This window comes from Hypanus sabinus, chromosome 15 (assembly GCF_030144855.1).
Source record: "Hypanus sabinus isolate sHypSab1 chromosome 15, sHypSab1.hap1, whole genome shotgun sequence".
Classification (NCBI taxonomy): Eukaryota; Metazoa; Chordata; class Chondrichthyes; order Myliobatiformes; family Dasyatidae; genus Hypanus; species Hypanus sabinus.
Window position 1 is genome coordinate 92,655,870 of NC_082720.1, and position 17,777 is coordinate 92,673,646.

Consider the following 17,777-nt stretch of genomic DNA (forward strand, 5'->3'; position numbering starts at 1 on the left):
TATAGATTGGAGTAACCCAATTAAAAATGACTAATTTACTGAATTTTTAAAGTTTTAATGTTAATGGGCTTAATGGACTGGTGAAAAGAAAAAGAATCTTAACATACATTAAGAAAATGAAAATAGATATAGCTTTTTTTACAAGAAACACACTTAACAGAGATAGAACATCAGAAATTAAAAAGAGATTGGGTTGGAAATGTTATTGCGGCTTTATTTAACTCAAAGGTGACAGGAGTTGCAATTTTGGTTAATAAAAATTTACCAATTAAAATACAAAATGTATTAATTGATTCGGCAGGGAGATATGTAATTATACATTGTCAAATTTTTTCAGAACAATGGACTCTTATGAATATTTATGCACCAAATTAAATGACGTAAAATTTATACAAGAGGTCTTTTTGAATTTGGCTAACGCACATGACAAAATATTAATAGGTGGAGATTTTAACTTTTGTCTAGATCCAGTTTTAGATAGATCAACAAAGGTTGTCACGAACTCGAAAGTAGCAAAATTAACTTTAAATTTGATGAAGGATTTAAATTTGATTGATATATGGAGAAGAATTAACCCAAAAGAAAGAGATTATTCATTTTATTCAAATAGACACAAAACTTATTCCAAGGATAGATTTTTTTCCTATTAACAACGAATATTCAAGACAGAGTGAAAAATATGGAAAATAAAGCAAGAATATTATCAGATCATTCTTTTTTGATAGATAATGATAGATAAAGAGGAATCAATTTATAGATGGAGATTTAATTCAATAATATTAAAACATCAAGATTTTTGTGATTTTATGAAAAAGCAGATTCAGTTTTTTTTAGATACAAATTCACATTCAGTTGATGATAAATTTATATTCTGGGAAGCAATGAAGGCATATTTGAGAGGTCAGATAATAAGTTATACTTCTAAAATTAAGAAGGAATATATGATAGAATTAGATCAATTAGAAAAAGAGATTACAAAATTAGAAAAAATCTCAAAGATATATGACAGAAGAAAAACGAAGACAACTTGTTAACAAGAAGTTACAATATAATACACCAGACATATCGAACAGAAAAAGCAATTATGAGAACTAAACAGAGATATTATGAACTAGGTGAAAGCTCACATAAGGTTCTTGCTTGGCAATTAAAAACAGACCAGACTTTTAAAACGATAAATGCAATTCGAACAAGAGTAAATAAAATTACTTATAAACCTTTAGAAATTAATGAAACTTTTAAGAATTTTTATTCTGAACTGTATAAATTAGAATCACAAAATGATAATGTCAAGATAGAAAGGTTTTTATCATAAATAATTCTTCCAAATTTGAATTCAGAAGAACAGACAGGATTAGATATGCCTTTTACATTAAAAGAGGTCGAAGAAGTTCTAGGATCACTTCAAAGATTTATTAATTCATCCTTTTATGGAGTTAATACACCAAGCAGAAAGAACACATAAACTTCCAGAATCTTTTTCAACAGCTATTTTAATAGTATTACCAAAAAAAAAGAGATCTTTTAAAGCCAACATCATATAGACCTATTTCTTTGTTAGACACTGACTATAAAATAATAGCAAAAATTTTATCTAACTGATTATCTAAATACTTACCAAAATGAATACATATGGATCAAACAGGATTTATCAAAAATAGACAATTGGTAGATAATGTAACCCGGTTACTTAGTATAATTCATTTGGCACAAAAGAGGGAGGAAATGAGTGTGGCAGTTGCTTTAGATGCAGAAAAAGCATTTGATAGATTGGAATGGGATTTTTTATTTAAGGTATTGGAAAAATATGGATTAGGAGTATCCTTTATAAAATGGATTAAAACCTTAAATACTAATCCCAAAGCTAAAGTAGTGACAAATGGTCAAATTTCAACACCATTTCAGTTAACAAGGTCAACGAGGCGAGGTTGTCCATTATCACCTGCTTTATTTGTGTTGGTGATAGAACCATTAGCTGAATTAATTAGAATGGACCCAGATATGAAGGGTTTCAGAGTTAACCAGGAGGAATACACGATTAACTTATTTGCTGATGATGTTCTGCTTTATTTAACAAACCCATTGTACTCATTGCGTAAATTATCCTCTACATTAGAAGAATATGGGAAAATATCAGGCTACAAAATAAATTGGGATAAAAGTGAAATTTTACCTCTTACTAAAGGAGATTATTGTCAATGTCGATTAATAACTCAATTTAGATGGCCGATAAACGGTATAAAATTTTTAGGTATAAGAGTTGATAATGATATAAAGAACTTGTATAAATTAAATTATTTACCATTATTGAAAAAAATTCAAGAAGATCTTGATAAATGGATGATATTACCAATAACATTAGTAGGTAGAGTAAATATGGTAAAAATTAATATATTCCCTAGATTACAATACTTATTCCAATCACGACCAATACAACTACCCCAGAAGTTTTTTCAAGAGTTAAATAAATATGTGAGGAAGTTCCTTTGGAAAGGTAAGATGTCAAGAATATCATTGGAAAAATTGACATGGAAATTTGATCTAGGAGGATTACAACTTCCAAATTTTAAGAATTATTATAAAGCAAATCAACTTAGATTTATTGCATCTTTTTTTGACAAAGATAAACCGGCATGGATTAGAATAGAACTAGATAAAATAGGAGAAAATACACCAGAAGACTTTATATATAAATGGGAATCTAAATGGTTACGGGAGAAGAAAGAATCTCCTATATTAAAACATTTGATTGATTTATGGAATAAAATAAATGTTGATGATGAAGTAAGGAATTCTTCATTAGCAAAGAGATCTTTAATTCAAAATAGACTTATTCCTTTTACAATGGATAATCAACTTTTATATAATTGGTTTCAAAGGGATTAGATATATAGGAGATTGTTTTGAAGGAGGTATATTAATGTCATTTGATCAATTAAAGAATAAATATAAAATATCAAACAATACTCTTTTTTGTTACTTCCAATTAAGGGCTTATTTAAGAGAAAAATTGGGTCAAACAAAGTTATTGCCAAAATCTAATGAAATAGAAACTTTAATTCAAAAAGGAAAAACTAAAAAATTTATTTCTTGTATGCATAGTTTGAATCAAAAACAGGCAATTAAACAAGGAATCCATAAGTCAATACAAAAATGGGAAACTGACTTGAATATTAAAATTGAAGAAACAAATTGGTCAAGACTATGTCTTGATAGTATGACAAATACAATAAATGTCCGGTTACGATTAGTGCAATATAATTTTTTACATCAATTATATATTACACCACAAAAAATAAATAAATTAAACCCAAATTTATCTTATCAGTGTTTCAGATGTAACCAAGAAATTGGTACTTTTTTACATTCTACTTGCTCTTGTTCTAAAATTCAACCTTTTTGGACAAATTTAAGAGTTTTACTGGAACAAATTATTGGAACACAACTTCCTCATAACCCAATATTATTTTTATTAGGTGATATTGAAGGGATAAAACCGAAACCCAAATTGAATAAATATCAGATTCATACTTAGGTATAGATTGTTGGAAGAATGAAATTTCCAGTTGTATTCCACTTGAAAAAATTACTTATAATTTAAGAGATAAATAAACATCTTTGAAAATTTGGTGCCCTTATTTACAAAAGACAGGATTAAGTATATAGGTGCTCCGAAGATAAAATAATTGGTTATTTGGGGAAAGAAATAAATATATCTACTAAAGTTATTATGAACTCCGTGGAGCATGTGGGGATCTTCAGATATCCAGGCATTCTTTCTCTCTTTCTTTTTTTTCTTTTTTCTTTTCTTCTATAGGAATGTTGGGGGGAGGGGTTAAGGGGAGGGGGAGGGGTAGATAATTTTTTTTCTTCTGTAGTCATTTGAAAACTCAATAAAAAAAATATTTAAAAAGAAATCAATAAAACTATGGGGGGGGTGGTTACAGAAATTTCTGCAACAGGAGAGCAAGCAATAGCCGTTCAGCCTCACGGACTTAGTGAGCTCATAGCCTCCACCCAGTGCTCTCAGCCCCTGATCATTATAGCTCAGCAGGTGGGATTAGACAACATGGTTCTGAATTAGCAGAGCAACTCTGAAACAGTCAGCAAATTCATTCCAAAAGCTTCTCAAATGTTCACTATGCTCCAGCTGGGATCTGCACTATTTAATAAATGTCCAACTCTTGGTCACGCAACCTGTCAGCCACGCCAGCTTTAGCACCCCCCCCCCCTCACCCCCAGCACAACTGAAGAAGGGGAGCAGCTTGAACCAACTAGCCCAGGGGTCAGCAACGTTTACCACTGAAAGAGCCACTTGGACCAGTTTCCCACAGAAAAGAAAACACTGGGAGCCGCAAAACCCGTTTGACATTTAAAATGAAATAACACTGCATACAACGTTTTGTTTTGCCTTTATGCTATGTATAAACAAACTATAATGTGTTGCATTTATGAAATTGATGAACTCCTGCAGAGAAAACGAAATTACATTTCTGCATGCAACAAAAACATTTTGAACTCCGAAAAAAAGACGTTGGGTTGAAGGTTACTTTTAAGTAAAATACTCAACGTCTATTTGAGTCCTTCTTGTATTTATGAAAAACGCCAAACTTAAATTTGCCGCCAGCAGCAAACCAAAAATAACGTCAGCCAGCTGTCAACCTGAAAAATAAAAGGACTATTTCACTGAACAATGAAAACGTAAAATAATAGGCAATTAAAATATTTATCATACTTGGTCAGGTTGACTCTCACCTGACAATGCAGTCGTATTCAGTAGGGATGGATCGATGCTTAGGGGAGTGACCGGGAAGGATAATGTGTTTTTTTCCTCTCTGAACTCACAGAAGCGTTTCCCAAACGATGTTTGCATTGCGATGATTGCAGAATGTAAATACTCCGAATTTATCATGTCGTGACCTTGTTTGAACTCTCTCAAATTGGGGAAGTGAGACAATGTGCCTTTCTGTAAATCTCTGGCAAGCAACGTCAACTTGCGCTCGAATGCCAAAACATCCTCCAACATGTGCAGGGCTGTACGTCCTTACCCCGTTGAAGAGCTGTGTTCAGCGTGTTCAGGTGCGCTGTCATGTCTACCATGAAGTGTAGCTTTTCCAGCCACTCTGGCTGTTCCAGCTCAGGAAAGGTGAGCCCTTTGCTGCCCAGGAAAGTTTTCACTTCTTCCAGACACGCGACAAAGCGTTTCAGCACCTCCCCTCTGGACAGCCAGCGATAAAAACACGTTGTAGCGGTGTGCTACATGCAGTCAGTAAACTGCAGTCAAAGATAGCTTTATTCGAACTAAACAGCCTTGCTTTTAAGCCTCCCTCAACCCGCCCCCCATGGGTGCAGATGCTGCAAAAGACACGTACTCACAAACCCCCGTAGGCTATCTCCCTTAGCCTGAACGCTGGCTAATTGTGAGCCGGTTCGGATGTGTCAGGAAATGGGTCGCCACAACCTCTTATTTAGATTGTACAAGATCACCATAATCTTCAAATTTAGATTTACATTTCAAAAACTAACAAACCAACATAAAATACATTTTAATTAAATACTGACTATGTAGCGGTGTGCTACACGCAGCGCTAAAATTACGACACGGAGTCGGTAACTGCAGTCGAAGGAAAAAACTTCATTCGAAATCTTCAGCCTCACTTTTAAGCCTCCCTCAACCAGCCCCCCGTGGCGCAGAGGCTCCAAAGCTGTGCTCGCAAACCACCGTAGGCTATCTAATTGTGAGTCGGTTCAGATGTGCCAGGAAAAGGGTCGCCACAACCAATTATTTCCCAAAGCAACAGGGAGCCGCAGCACAGACGTAAAAGAGCCACATGTGGCTCCGGAGCCGCGGGTTGCCGACCCCCGAACTAGCCCGAGACTGGTCTACACTAAGCCATGAACAGAGGTTTGTATGGAGCAACAATGACACCTATCCACAACAGCCCACATCATGCTAGGCCAGTCTCACCTTGCTGTTCCTGGTGACACTCTTTCCATGCTGGTGGAGACAAATAAACTGTGTCTAATTGAAAAACATGGATTGCAGAGTCAGCATTGTGCCTGCTCCCAGCTCCCCCTGGAACCATCCTACTGTCCCACCTCCCCTCACTATCACACTACACCACCCCCACACCAAACAACCCTACACACCACTCACCCCACTACCCCAAACTCAACCCCATCTCACCTCACCAGCACACTACCCCAAACTCACACCTCACCATCACACACCACCCCCATACTACACCACTCCCATACTACACCAACCCACACCAAACAGCCTCACATCACCACCCAACCCACCACCCCAAACTCAACCCATCTTACCTCACCATCACACTGCACCACCCTCATACACCAACCCCACATCACCACCCACCCCACTACCCCAAACTCAACCCCATCTCACCTCACCAGCACACTACCCCAAACTCACACCTCACCATCACACTACACCACCCCCACACCAAACAACCCTACACACCACCCACCCCACTACCCCAAACTCAACCCCATCTCACCTCACTCCCCACCCTAATCTCAACCTCCTCACCACATCATCCCACCAACCCAAATTCAATCACATCTCACCACCCCATTCCCCAGCTCACCAGAAACTGAATCACATCTCACTACACTGCCTGACATCATCACATCATACTGCCCACCCCAAACTCAACCACATCATCCCACCACCCTAAACCCAACCCCATCTCACCAGCCCCACCCCACCCCAAAATCAACCGCATCTCACCGCCCCCACACCAAACTCAACCACACCTCACCACACTCCCCGACACCATCACACCACCCTGACCCCACCCAAGCAGCATTATCTCACCACATCACCTTCCCAACCACACCTCACCACACTCCCCGACACCATCATACGATCCCGACTCCACCCCAAATCACCACGCTGCCCCATACCACCACTGTTCCATACCATTACAGTGTCACATCCCCACCCCATCACACCACCAAATTGCATCCAACCCCATCTCTTTCCCTCTCAACCACTTGAACTAACTACCCCATCAATAAGCCGCACTGCCCCCCTTCTGCTTCATTTTTTTTCTCCTTGTAAAGTTTAATGGCAGTTGGCAGACTAATATAGGGTAATTACTGCCACCTACAGAGTTGGAGAGTGGAGCAAAGAGACAGGAAATACACCCACTAAATTCTACTTCACAAAATAAAACTCAAATAGCATCAAAAGTAGATGCCTTTCAGATAGTCCAATACACTCTTATGTACATTACGATGGCAGTATTATCCTGTCAAACTTTCCATGTTAAACAAGAGAATCTGCGGATGCTGGAAATCCAAGCAACACACACAAAATACAGGACTGCCAAAGGGTCTCAGCCCGAAATGTTGATTGTACAGTACTTTTTTCCATAGATGCTGCCTGCCCTGCTGAGTTCCTCCAGCATTTTGTGTATTTCCATGTTAAACGATGAGTTCAAATCAAAGATTTCAATATAGCAATTAGATGTTCCCTTTGCACCTCATAGGAAATGCATTCAAACAACATATGTTGCACTATCTTGACAAGTGCACTCCTACATACACCCATATCATGCATTAATTGAACAGGTAATTATTCAACTTAGTGTGGCCAACCCAAAAATGTAGAAGTGCATCTTCTTCTCTCCTTTTATACACATCTCCCAGTTGAGTTAACACCTGTATGATCTGTCATTGGATCTTTTGAACCATCCTTGCAGATAAGAAGCCATAATATCAGCCTTCTTGTGCCACTGATTTACAATCATTCATCTTGATCTTTTCTTGAAGGTCCAAATCAAACACAGGCAAAGGGAAAAACCATGGAGGTGCAACAGAAAGGGATACACTGGGACCACAATTCCCTTTAAACAACCCAAAATTTTGTGCCCATTCATTTCCCAATCACCCAAAAGAGAAAACTTAGCAAATACAGTGCTTCCAACACTCTACTAATATTGCCAAAATTGGTTGACCAACTTTATGTCCTCTTACATTAACCCAATAAACCATTGCTAACTGTAACCTGTGTAGATATAAAGGTAATTCACCCATTTCTACTAGTAATGTTGATGATTTAATAGCACCACAACAAAATGCCTTAACTTTATCTAGGGACTTTAAGACCATTGGTGTGGCTGACCTATGTTCAACACATTCATAATCAAAGACAGATCTGATTAGAGCAATACGTATATATTTGTTTAAGTGTCTTCCTACTCCACCCAATCACATCCAACGAAGCACCTGAACACCTTAAGGGCTTTTTTTTACACTTCTCAAGAATATTATTCACCTACACTTTCCATATTAGCCTTGTGTTTATCCACGTACCTAGAAACTTTACCATATAACCTATCAGTTGTGGGCGTAATGTTCTTTTTAAAAAAGCAAATAATTTGAGTCTTCGCAACAGAGAATTTAAACCCCCGCCGTTCTCCCCATTTCTCTACTTCATTAATAGTTGCCTACATTTCCTAACTATATACTTTATATTCCTTCCCCCTTCTTCTTCAGATTAGCAACGAACGGGCCAATACATTACACTAATTAACTCATAACCCAGTAAATAGTAACCAGCGACTTGTGACAACTCACCAACACCTCCTCTGCCTTCAGCGCCATCCCCACGCTCTGACACTGCGCATGCGTCGCATGCCGGGTGCCCGCACTGACGTCACCTGACTCCAGCTGCCCGAAACAGGGTTAGTCCCGCCCAGATGCGTAGCTCTGACACTGCGCATGCGTCGCATGCCGGGTGCCCGCACTGACGTCACCTGACTCCAGCTGCCCGAAAGAGGGTTAGTCCCGCCCAGATGCGTAGCTCTGACACTGCGCATGCGTCGCATGCCGGGTGCCCGCACTGACGTCACCTGACTCCAGCTGCCCGAAAGAGGGTTAGTCCCGCCCAGATGCGCAGCTCCGCCTCTTCTCCTCGGAGCCCGCCCACGAATCAAAGTCCTCCCCCCGACCTGACGGGCTCCGTCATATCACTGTGATGAGATGCGGTATTGGCTCCCTCACCCCCATATTCCAACTCCATCTCAATCACATCGCCTAAATGACTACCGTCTCGTTGCACTCACATCCACCATTATGAAGTGTTTTGAGAGGCTCTTCATGAGGCATATCAAGACCCTGCTGCCCCCCCTCACTGGACCCCCTGCAGTTTGTGTACCGTCCCAACCGCTCAACTGACGGCGCCATTGCCATCACCCTCTTCCTGGCCCTAACCCACCTGGACAAAAAAGACACGTACGTTCGAAAGCTGTTCATAGACCAGTTCAGCATTCAACACAATCATCCCTCAGAAACTGATTGGAAAGATGAGCCTACTGGGCCTGAACACCTCCCTCTGCAACTGGATGCTAGACTTCCTGACTGGGAGACCTCAGTCAGTCCGGATCGGGAGCAGCATCTCCAACACCATCACACTGAGCACGGGGTCTCCCCAGGGTTGTGTGCTCAGTCCACTGCTGTTCACTCTGCTGACCCACGACTGTGCTGCAACACACAGCTCGAACCACATCATCAAGTTCACCGATGACACGACCGTGGTGGGTCTCATCAGCAAGAACGACGAGTCAGCTAACAGAGAGGAAGTGCAACAGCTAACGGACTGGTGCAGAACCAACAATCTGTCTCTGAATGTGAACAAAACAAAAGAGATGGTTGTTGACTTCAGAAGGGCATGGAGCGATCACTCCCCGCTGAACATCGACGGCTCCTCGGTAGAGATCGTTAAGAGCACCAAATTTCTTGGTGTTCACCTGGTGGAGAATCTGACCTGGTCCCTCAACTCCAGCTCCATAGCAAAGAAAACCCAGCACGGTCTCTACTTTCTGCGAAGGCTGAGGAGAGTCCATCTCCCAACCCCCCCCCCCTCCCCCATCCTCATCAAATTCTACAAGGGCTGTATTGAGAGCATCCTGAGCAGCTGCATCACTGCCTGGTTTGGAAATTGCACCATCTTGGATCGCAAAACCCTGCAGCGGATAGTGAGGTCAGCTGAGAAGACCATCGGGGCCTCTCTTCTCACCGTCATGGACATTTACACTACACGCTGTATTCGCAAAGCAAACAGCATTATGAAGGACCCCATGCACCCCTCATACAATCTCTTCTCCCTCCTGCCATCTGGGAAAAGGCACCGAAGCATTTGGGCTCTCACGACCAGACTATGTAACAGTTTCTCCCCCCAAGCTATCAGACTCCTCAATACCCAGAGCGTGGACTGACACTTTATTGCCCTATTGTCTTGTTTATTATTTATTATAATGCCTGCACTGTTTTGTGCACTTTATGCAGTCCCGGGTAGGTCTGTAGTCTAGTGTAGTTGTTGTGTGTTGTTTTTTTTTCTCTCTGTGTTGTTTTTTACATAGTTCAGTCTAGTTGTTGTACTGTAACACCATGGTCCTGAAAGACGTTGTCTCATTTTTACTAAGTACTGTACCAGCAGTTATGGTCGAAATGATAATAAAAGTGACTTGACTTGACACCAGTTCCTTTTAGAAAACCTACAGCACAATACAGGCCCTTCAGCCCACGATGTTGTGCCGAACATGCACTTACTTTAGATATAACCTAGGGTTACCCATAGCCCTCTATTTTTCTAAGCTCCATATACCTGTCCATGAGTCTCTCAAAAAACCCTATCGTATCCGTCACTGGGAGCCCATTCCACTCGCTCATCTTCTTTCTTTCTTTGAGCTTTTGTTGTCATTTCAACCATAACTGCTGGTACAGTACACAGTGAAAATGAAACAATGTTTCTCCAGGACTATGGTGTTATATGAAACAACACAAAACTACATTAGATTTCAGACCTACACAGGACTACATAAAGTGCACAAAACAGTGCAAGATAGTACAATAATTAATAAATAAGACAATAGGCACAGTAAAGGGCAAATTACAATATAATAATAAATAATATAAATGTAAACAATGGTCTAGAAGGAATTGAGAAAGAAATGAGGAAAAATTGCAAAGGGAGTGGTGTGTGTGTAGACTCTGGGAATTCAGGAGTCTAATGGCTTGGGGGAAGAAACTGTTACACAATCTGGTTGTGAAAGCCCAAATGCTTCGGTACATTTTGCCAGATGGTAGGAGGGAGAAGAGCTTGTATGAGGGGTGCGTGTGGTCCTTCACAATGCCGTTAGCTTTGCGGATGCAGCGTGTGGTATAATTGTAATGGCGGGAAGAGAGACCCCGATGATCCATTCAGCTGACTTCACTATCCGCTGCAGGGTCTTATGATTTGAGACGGTGCAATTTCCGAACCAGGCAGTAATGCAGCTGCTCAGGATACTCTCAATACATCCTCTAAAATGTGGTGAGGTTGGGGGGTGGGAGATGAACTTTTCTCAGCCTTTACGGATAGTAGAGATGCTGCTGGGCTTTCTTCGCTATGAAGCTGGTGTTGAGGGACCAGGTGAGATTCTCCGCCAGGTGAACCCCAAGAAATTTGGTGCTCTTTACGATCTCTACCGAGGAGCCGTCGATGTTTAGCAGGGAGTGGTTGCTCTGTGCCCTCCTGAAGTCAACAACCATCTCTTTTGTTTTGTTCACATTAAGATACAGGTTGTTGGCTCTGCATCACCCTCTACGTAAAAAAACTTACCCTTGACATCTCCTCTGTACCTACTTCCAAGCACCTTAAAACTGTGGTCTCTCATGTTAGCCATTTCAGCCCTGGGGAAAAAAAAAACAGTTTTGTTTTCTGAAATGTTATCAGCATTCCAGCGCTTTAAAAAAAAATTAATCTAATGGAGGTTAGAGTAGACTACCTGAACACCTTGGCTAATGAAGAGAATTATTTGGCCTCTTTAGTCACTTGCCCTAAGCTATTAGACTATGGAGTATATCTCTGTGGTGGGACAGATAAAAAAACCCATTCTGGTATAGGTTCCTGGAAGTGTTGGAGCGGTTGGAGATTCTTGAACAGATGCACCCACCCCAGGTAAGTGGTCCTCGTCATAAGGTCAGGTAAAATTATTTATTTCTCTACCTTTCATGGACTTTGAAGATGCATGAGCAACCACCTGTTCTACGTGGTATCACCTTGTGATGTTCTGATCACATGGTGCATGCTGCCGGTCTATTGTTCCTTTGGCGAACTGATCTGAAACCCAAACAGCTTCACCACTCCTGAATGGTGACAATGATTTTGCTTTGTGTCTGAGATCGTGTATGCTCTTTGTTTTCTTACGCTGTTTTGTCTCAAAATTTCTCACTTTGTCTAAGTCCGGTGATGCACCATCGTGAGGTGAGATATTGGCTTTTATTGGCTGGAAGAAAGAACAAGCAGCAATTGACCACCACACTGCATCCTGGAGACTGAGACTGGGGCAGAGTCCCCAATCACCTTTATACCGGGGTCCATGGGAGGAGGCACAGGAGCAGTCGGGGGTGGGGGGGGTGCGTGTCCAGACAGGTATATGTAGTTCACCACATCCAGTAAGTGAGGATGGAGAAGGGCGGGTGGGCGGGCAGGCAGGCAGGCAGGCATGCTTTGTAGGGGTCTTTTGCCTTCAGTAGGAGACTCTGCACTGTTTGCACTGCTCTTTCTGTTTCTCCATTTGTCTGTGGGTACTGTGGACTACTTGTCTCGTGTTTGAACTCATAGACTCTGGCAATGGCTGAAGATTTTTGAGCAGCTAGATTATGGACTATTGTTTGACACAAGTGTCTCTGGTGTTCCATGGCAATCAAGTACAGCTTTCAGGTGTTATGTAACTGCTGCTGAGAAATTAGACGACAGCTTAGACAACTAAACATTCCATGAATTGTAACCCACAGTGAGAAGATATTTCTCTCTTTTCAAATCAAAGGTGTCTGTGCCTGCAATTTGCAATGGAAATTCTGTGACTTATGTAAGATAGAGAGGTTCAGTATGATTTTTGTGCAATTTTCTACATGCTTCACATTGCTTTATGTAATCTCCCAGCTGAGTGCTTAGACCAGGCCACCACATAGTTTGCCTTGCTCTTAGGTGACATTTTTCGATGCCTTGATGTCCTTGGTGGATTTGACTGATAATTTTGGCTTGCACAGAAGCAGGAATGATGAGTCTGGAGCCCTTTCCCAGCAAACCATCAAGAATGGTGAGTGCATCTCTTTCAAGTCAGTAAAGTCTAAGTTTGTGAGCTGATTTTGGAACAGCTGGCTATCCATGCTCATAGTATTGCTGCAGACTTGGTCCATTTTCAACTCAGCACAAATTTTCATCCCGTTTGCTCTGATGCAGGAAAGCTTTCATTTACCTGAGTTAGTGTCCTCCATGAGGGTGGTCAGCTTCCATCCACTCACTTTTTCATGGCATCCTTGACAGAGTGTCTGCTGTTGTGAAAGATTTGCCGTTATGTTATCATAACAGTATCACTTAAGCCTCATTCTGAATCTTTGCAGACATGGAGGTAAGTCATCCAAGTGTTATGAGCTGAGGGGGTTGACAAGTGGTTTGTGGGCTGTTTCAAGTAGGAATTTAGTATCTATCAAGTAGCAACTAAAGCATTCACAAGCCCACACAAGAGCTAGCATCTCCTTTACAATTTGGGCGTAATGCTTTTCAGCAGGAGTCAATGCTTTTGATGCATAGGCCACTGCAGTATTGCATGAGCACTCCTCCTAGGCCAAAGAAAAAGGCATCAGCTGGGATCTTTGCTGTTCATATCAAGGAATGCCAATACTGGCAGAGAGATGAGCTCTATTTAATTAATGAGAATGACTTCTCCTCTGGTACATCCCAGGTCCAAATGTTTCTCTGAGAGAGGAGGTCATGTATTGGTTTTGTTATCTCTGCCACATAGAACATACAGTAGAGGAACAGGCCCTTTGGCCCACAATGTGGCAAACCATCTAAAAAGCAAATTTAAAAACACCCAAACACTAATCCTTCCTACCTATACCATGCCAATATCCCTCCATCTTCCTTGCATATGACTCTTAAAAGCCTTTAATGTATTTGCCTCTACCACCACACCAGGCATCCATGATTTTCTGAGTAAAAAAACTTGCCTCTCACATCCCTCTTGAACCTACTCCCTCTCACCTTCAATGCATGCCCTCTGGTAGAAAACAATATTCTCAGTCCAATCTATCTATGCCCTTCATAAACTTGTAAACCTCTATGAGATCCCTCCTCAGCCTCTGGAACTCCAGAGAAAACTACCGAAGTTTTTCTAGCCTCTTTTGATAGCACACACCTCCAAACCAGGCAGCGTCCTGGGAAACATCTTCTGCACCTTCTCCAAAGCCTCCACATCTTTCCTATATGGGGGGGAAAGGGGGCAGAACTAGAACAAGAGAGAACCTACAGATACTGGAATTCAAAGCAACATGCACAAACTGCTGGAAAAACCTAGTAGGCCAGGGAGGATCTATGGAAAAAAGCACAGTCGCGTTTCAGGCCCGAAACATCGACTGTACCTTTTTTCCATAGATGCTGCCTGGCCTGCTGAGTTCCTCCAGTAATTTGTGTGTGTTGCAATACTCCGGACGTGGCCAAATGAGAATTTTATAAATGTGCTGCATAACCTCCTGACTTCTGAACTCAGTGCCTTGACTAATAAGAGCAAGCAATCCATAAGCCTTCTTAAACACATTATTGATGTGTGCAAGTGCACTGTCCCCTTGCAATTATCTGAGCAAAATTCCACCTGACATTTTTCGGCCCATATCTGCAGCTGATCTATATTGTGCTGAACCAATCTTGGTATCTTCCGCAAATTTACTAACTCACCCATCTACATTTTCATCCAGGTCATTTATATCAATGGTCCCCAAAGTTGTGCTACCAGGCCACAAGGAAACGATATGATTTGGCGACATGAAATGATATGAGTCAGCTGCACCTTTCCTCATTCCCTGTCTCACTCACTGTTGAACTTGATTGTACACAAGGTCATCAGTCGCTCAAACGCAGTGATACCCTTGTGCCAGGGATCACTGGTTGGCCTTGGGTAACCGGCCGCCTCATGCGGCCGGCATAAAGTGCTGTTGCTACTGGCCTGGAGCACGGACAGATCGGCGCCACCTCTAAACCTGCTTAGCACACCAAATATTCGTGGGGAACCCGGTGCTAAAATATTCGCAGACGACCTAATTCGGGCTCAGGGTTTTGTAAGTAGAAGAGCAGCTACCTCGCTGCGATCTACTGAAAGTCATCCCTCGAGCCAAACATTTATCGGCCAAATAGATTCTACGGGGGGGGGGGGGGGTGGGCACGCGCCCTGTCGCATTCCTCACTTGGTCAGTTGGTCACTCTCTCTGGACTGCGACCACCACAGCCCCTGTACGGGGACCTCCGGCCCTTACCTTGTCCTCTCACTGGTGTGTTGCAATGATTTTATATGTTCATACAAGGAGAATATGCACTGTGTGTTTAAGATCCAAATGTTACTTATTTATAAGTGAGTTATAATTGACTTACCACTATTATTCATGCAAGGAAAATATGCGCTGTGTGTTTAATATTAAATTCATTTTAGAAACGGAGTTAAGTGTAGTAGCCACTTATAAGTGACTTATAGTTGACTTATCACCTATAATATAGGTCCTATATTCCGGTTGTGATGAACAGAACACCCCCCCCCCCCATCGGCTGGTCCGCAAGAATATTGTAAGAATATTGTCAATATTAAGCCGGTCCGCGGTGCAAAAAAGGTTGGTGACCCCTGATTTATATACATCACAAACAGCAGAAGTCCCAGCACAGATCCCTATGGAACTCCACAATTACAGACCTGCAGCTTAAATAATTCCCTTCAACCACTACCCTCTGTTTCCTAAGCGCAAGCCAGTTCTGAATCCAAATAGCCAATACGCCACAGACCCCATAAATATTAATCTTCTGGATTAGCGTCCCATGAATATAGTATTAATGGTAAGACTCTTGACAGTGTGGAGGATCAAAGGGATCTTGGGGTCCGAGTCCATAGGACGCTCAAAGCAGCTGCACAGGTTGACTCTGTGGTTAGGAAGGCATACAGTGCATTGACACATACAAACAAGCTGGATGAACTCAGCAGGTCAGGCAGCATCCGTTGAAATGAGCAGTCAACGTTTCAGGCCGAGACCCTTTGTCAGGACTGAAGAAGGTAGGGGGAGGGTGGAAAACCAATCAGAGGAAAGATCAAAGGGTGGGGGAGGGGAAGCAGGGAGGGGATAGGCAGGAGAGGTGAAGAAGGAAACTATAGGGGAAAGCACTATGGGTAGTAGAAGAAGGCAGAATCATGAGAGAGGTGATAGGCAGCTAGAAGAGGAGACAGAGTGAAAGTGGGATGGGGGAAGGGAGGGGGAGGGAATTACCAAAAGTTGGAGAATTCGATGTTCATACCAAGGGGCTGGAGACTACCCAGACGGTATATGAGACCAATCAAAGTTTGGCCTCATCATGGCGGTAGAGGAAGCCGTGAATGGATATATTTGAACAGGAATGTGAAGGAGAGTTGAAGTGGGTGGCAACTGGGAGATCCTGTCTATTGTGACGGACGGAGCGTAGGAGAGTAGGTACAGAGGAGATGTTAGGGGTAAGGTTTTTACTCAGAGAGTTGTGAGTGCGTTGAATGAACTGCCGATAACAGTGGTGGAGGTGGATACGATAGGGTCTTTTAAGAGACTTTTGGATAGGTACATGGAGCTTAGTAAAATAGATGGCTATAGGTAAGTCTAGTAATTTCTAAGGTAGGGACATGTTTGGCACAACTTTGTGGGCCGAAGGGTCTGTATTGTGCTGTAGGTCTTCTATGTTTCTATGTTTTTATGAAGGACTTTTTCAGATGCCTTACTAAAATCCATGTAGACAACATTCACTGCGCTGCCCTCATCAAACTCAATCAAGTTGGTAAGGCATGACCTGCTATGCACAAAACCGTGCAGGTTCTCTCTAATTAGGCCACCGCTTCCAAATGCTCATATATCCTATCCCAAAGAATTTTTGTCAACAATTTGACTGTAAACTGACTTGACACTCACCAGCCTGTAGTTCCGAGGATTTTCCTTTTTCTCTTAAATTGATTTACAGCATTAGCCAGTCTTCCGGGATCTCACCTATGGTGAGAGAGGGCACAAAGATACTGGTCAAGGGCACCGCAATCTCGTCTTTTACCTCCTTCAATAAATTGGGGTAAATCCCATCAGGCCCTGAGGACCTATCCACCTTAATACTCATTAGGAGGCCCAACACTTCCTCCTCCTCAACCTCTAAATGCCCTGAAGTATTTATACACTCAGCCCTGATCTCCTGGTCCTCCATATCATTTTCCTTGGTAAATACTGAAGCAAAGTACTCATTAAGAAGCTCACTCATATTCTCCACATCCAAGCAACCATTCCTTCCCCCCCCCACCTCACCCTTTATCCTTGAGTGGTCCCACTCTCGCCCTAGTTATTCTCTTGCTCTTGATATATGTAAAGAATGCCTGGGATTCACCTGAATCCCACTTGCCAAGGTGTTTTCATGGCCCCTCCTGGCTTTCCTAATTCCCTTCTTTCATTCTTTTCTTGGTTCTTTATATTCTTCATGTGTTTTGTTTGATCCTATTTTCTGAAGCTTTGCATACTTTTCTTCTTGACTAAATTCATCACCTCTCTGGAGGTGATCGATGATACAAAGATAGGTGGAGGAGCGAATAGTGTTGAGGAAATGGAGAGCCTGCAGAGAGACTTAAGGGAATTGGCAAAGAAGTGGCAAATGAAATACAATGTAGGAAAGTGTATGGTCATGCACTTTGGTGGAAGAAATAAACTGGCAGACTAATTTTTAG

The 17,777-nt window shown here is 41.9% G+C and overlaps 2 protein-coding genes across 5 annotated transcripts in view; one reads left to right on the top strand and one right to left on the bottom strand.

The window, feature by feature from the left end:
* Positions 1-11,657, bottom strand: part of faxdc2 (fatty acid hydroxylase domain containing 2) — a 112,063-nt gene extending 100,406 nt beyond the window's left edge. The window contains exon 1 of one of the 4 annotated variants that reach the window (XM_059990753.1): positions 11,633-11,657. In XM_059990753.1, coding sequence (XP_059846736.1) covers positions 11,633-11,641 — 9 coding nt within the window. In that variant the 5' untranslated portion in view covers positions 11,642-11,657. Of the gene's footprint in view, positions 1-8,607; positions 8,713-11,632 lie in introns of those variants that run through there. The other 3 variants (XM_059990754.1, XM_059990751.1, XM_059990752.1) reach the window with 3 other exon arrangements.
* The window catches only part of LOC132405715 (uncharacterized), a 321,522-nt gene that overhangs the window by 226,657 nt on the left and 77,088 nt on the right, over positions 1-17,777 (top strand). The gene's annotated exons all lie outside the window — the stretch shown is intronic.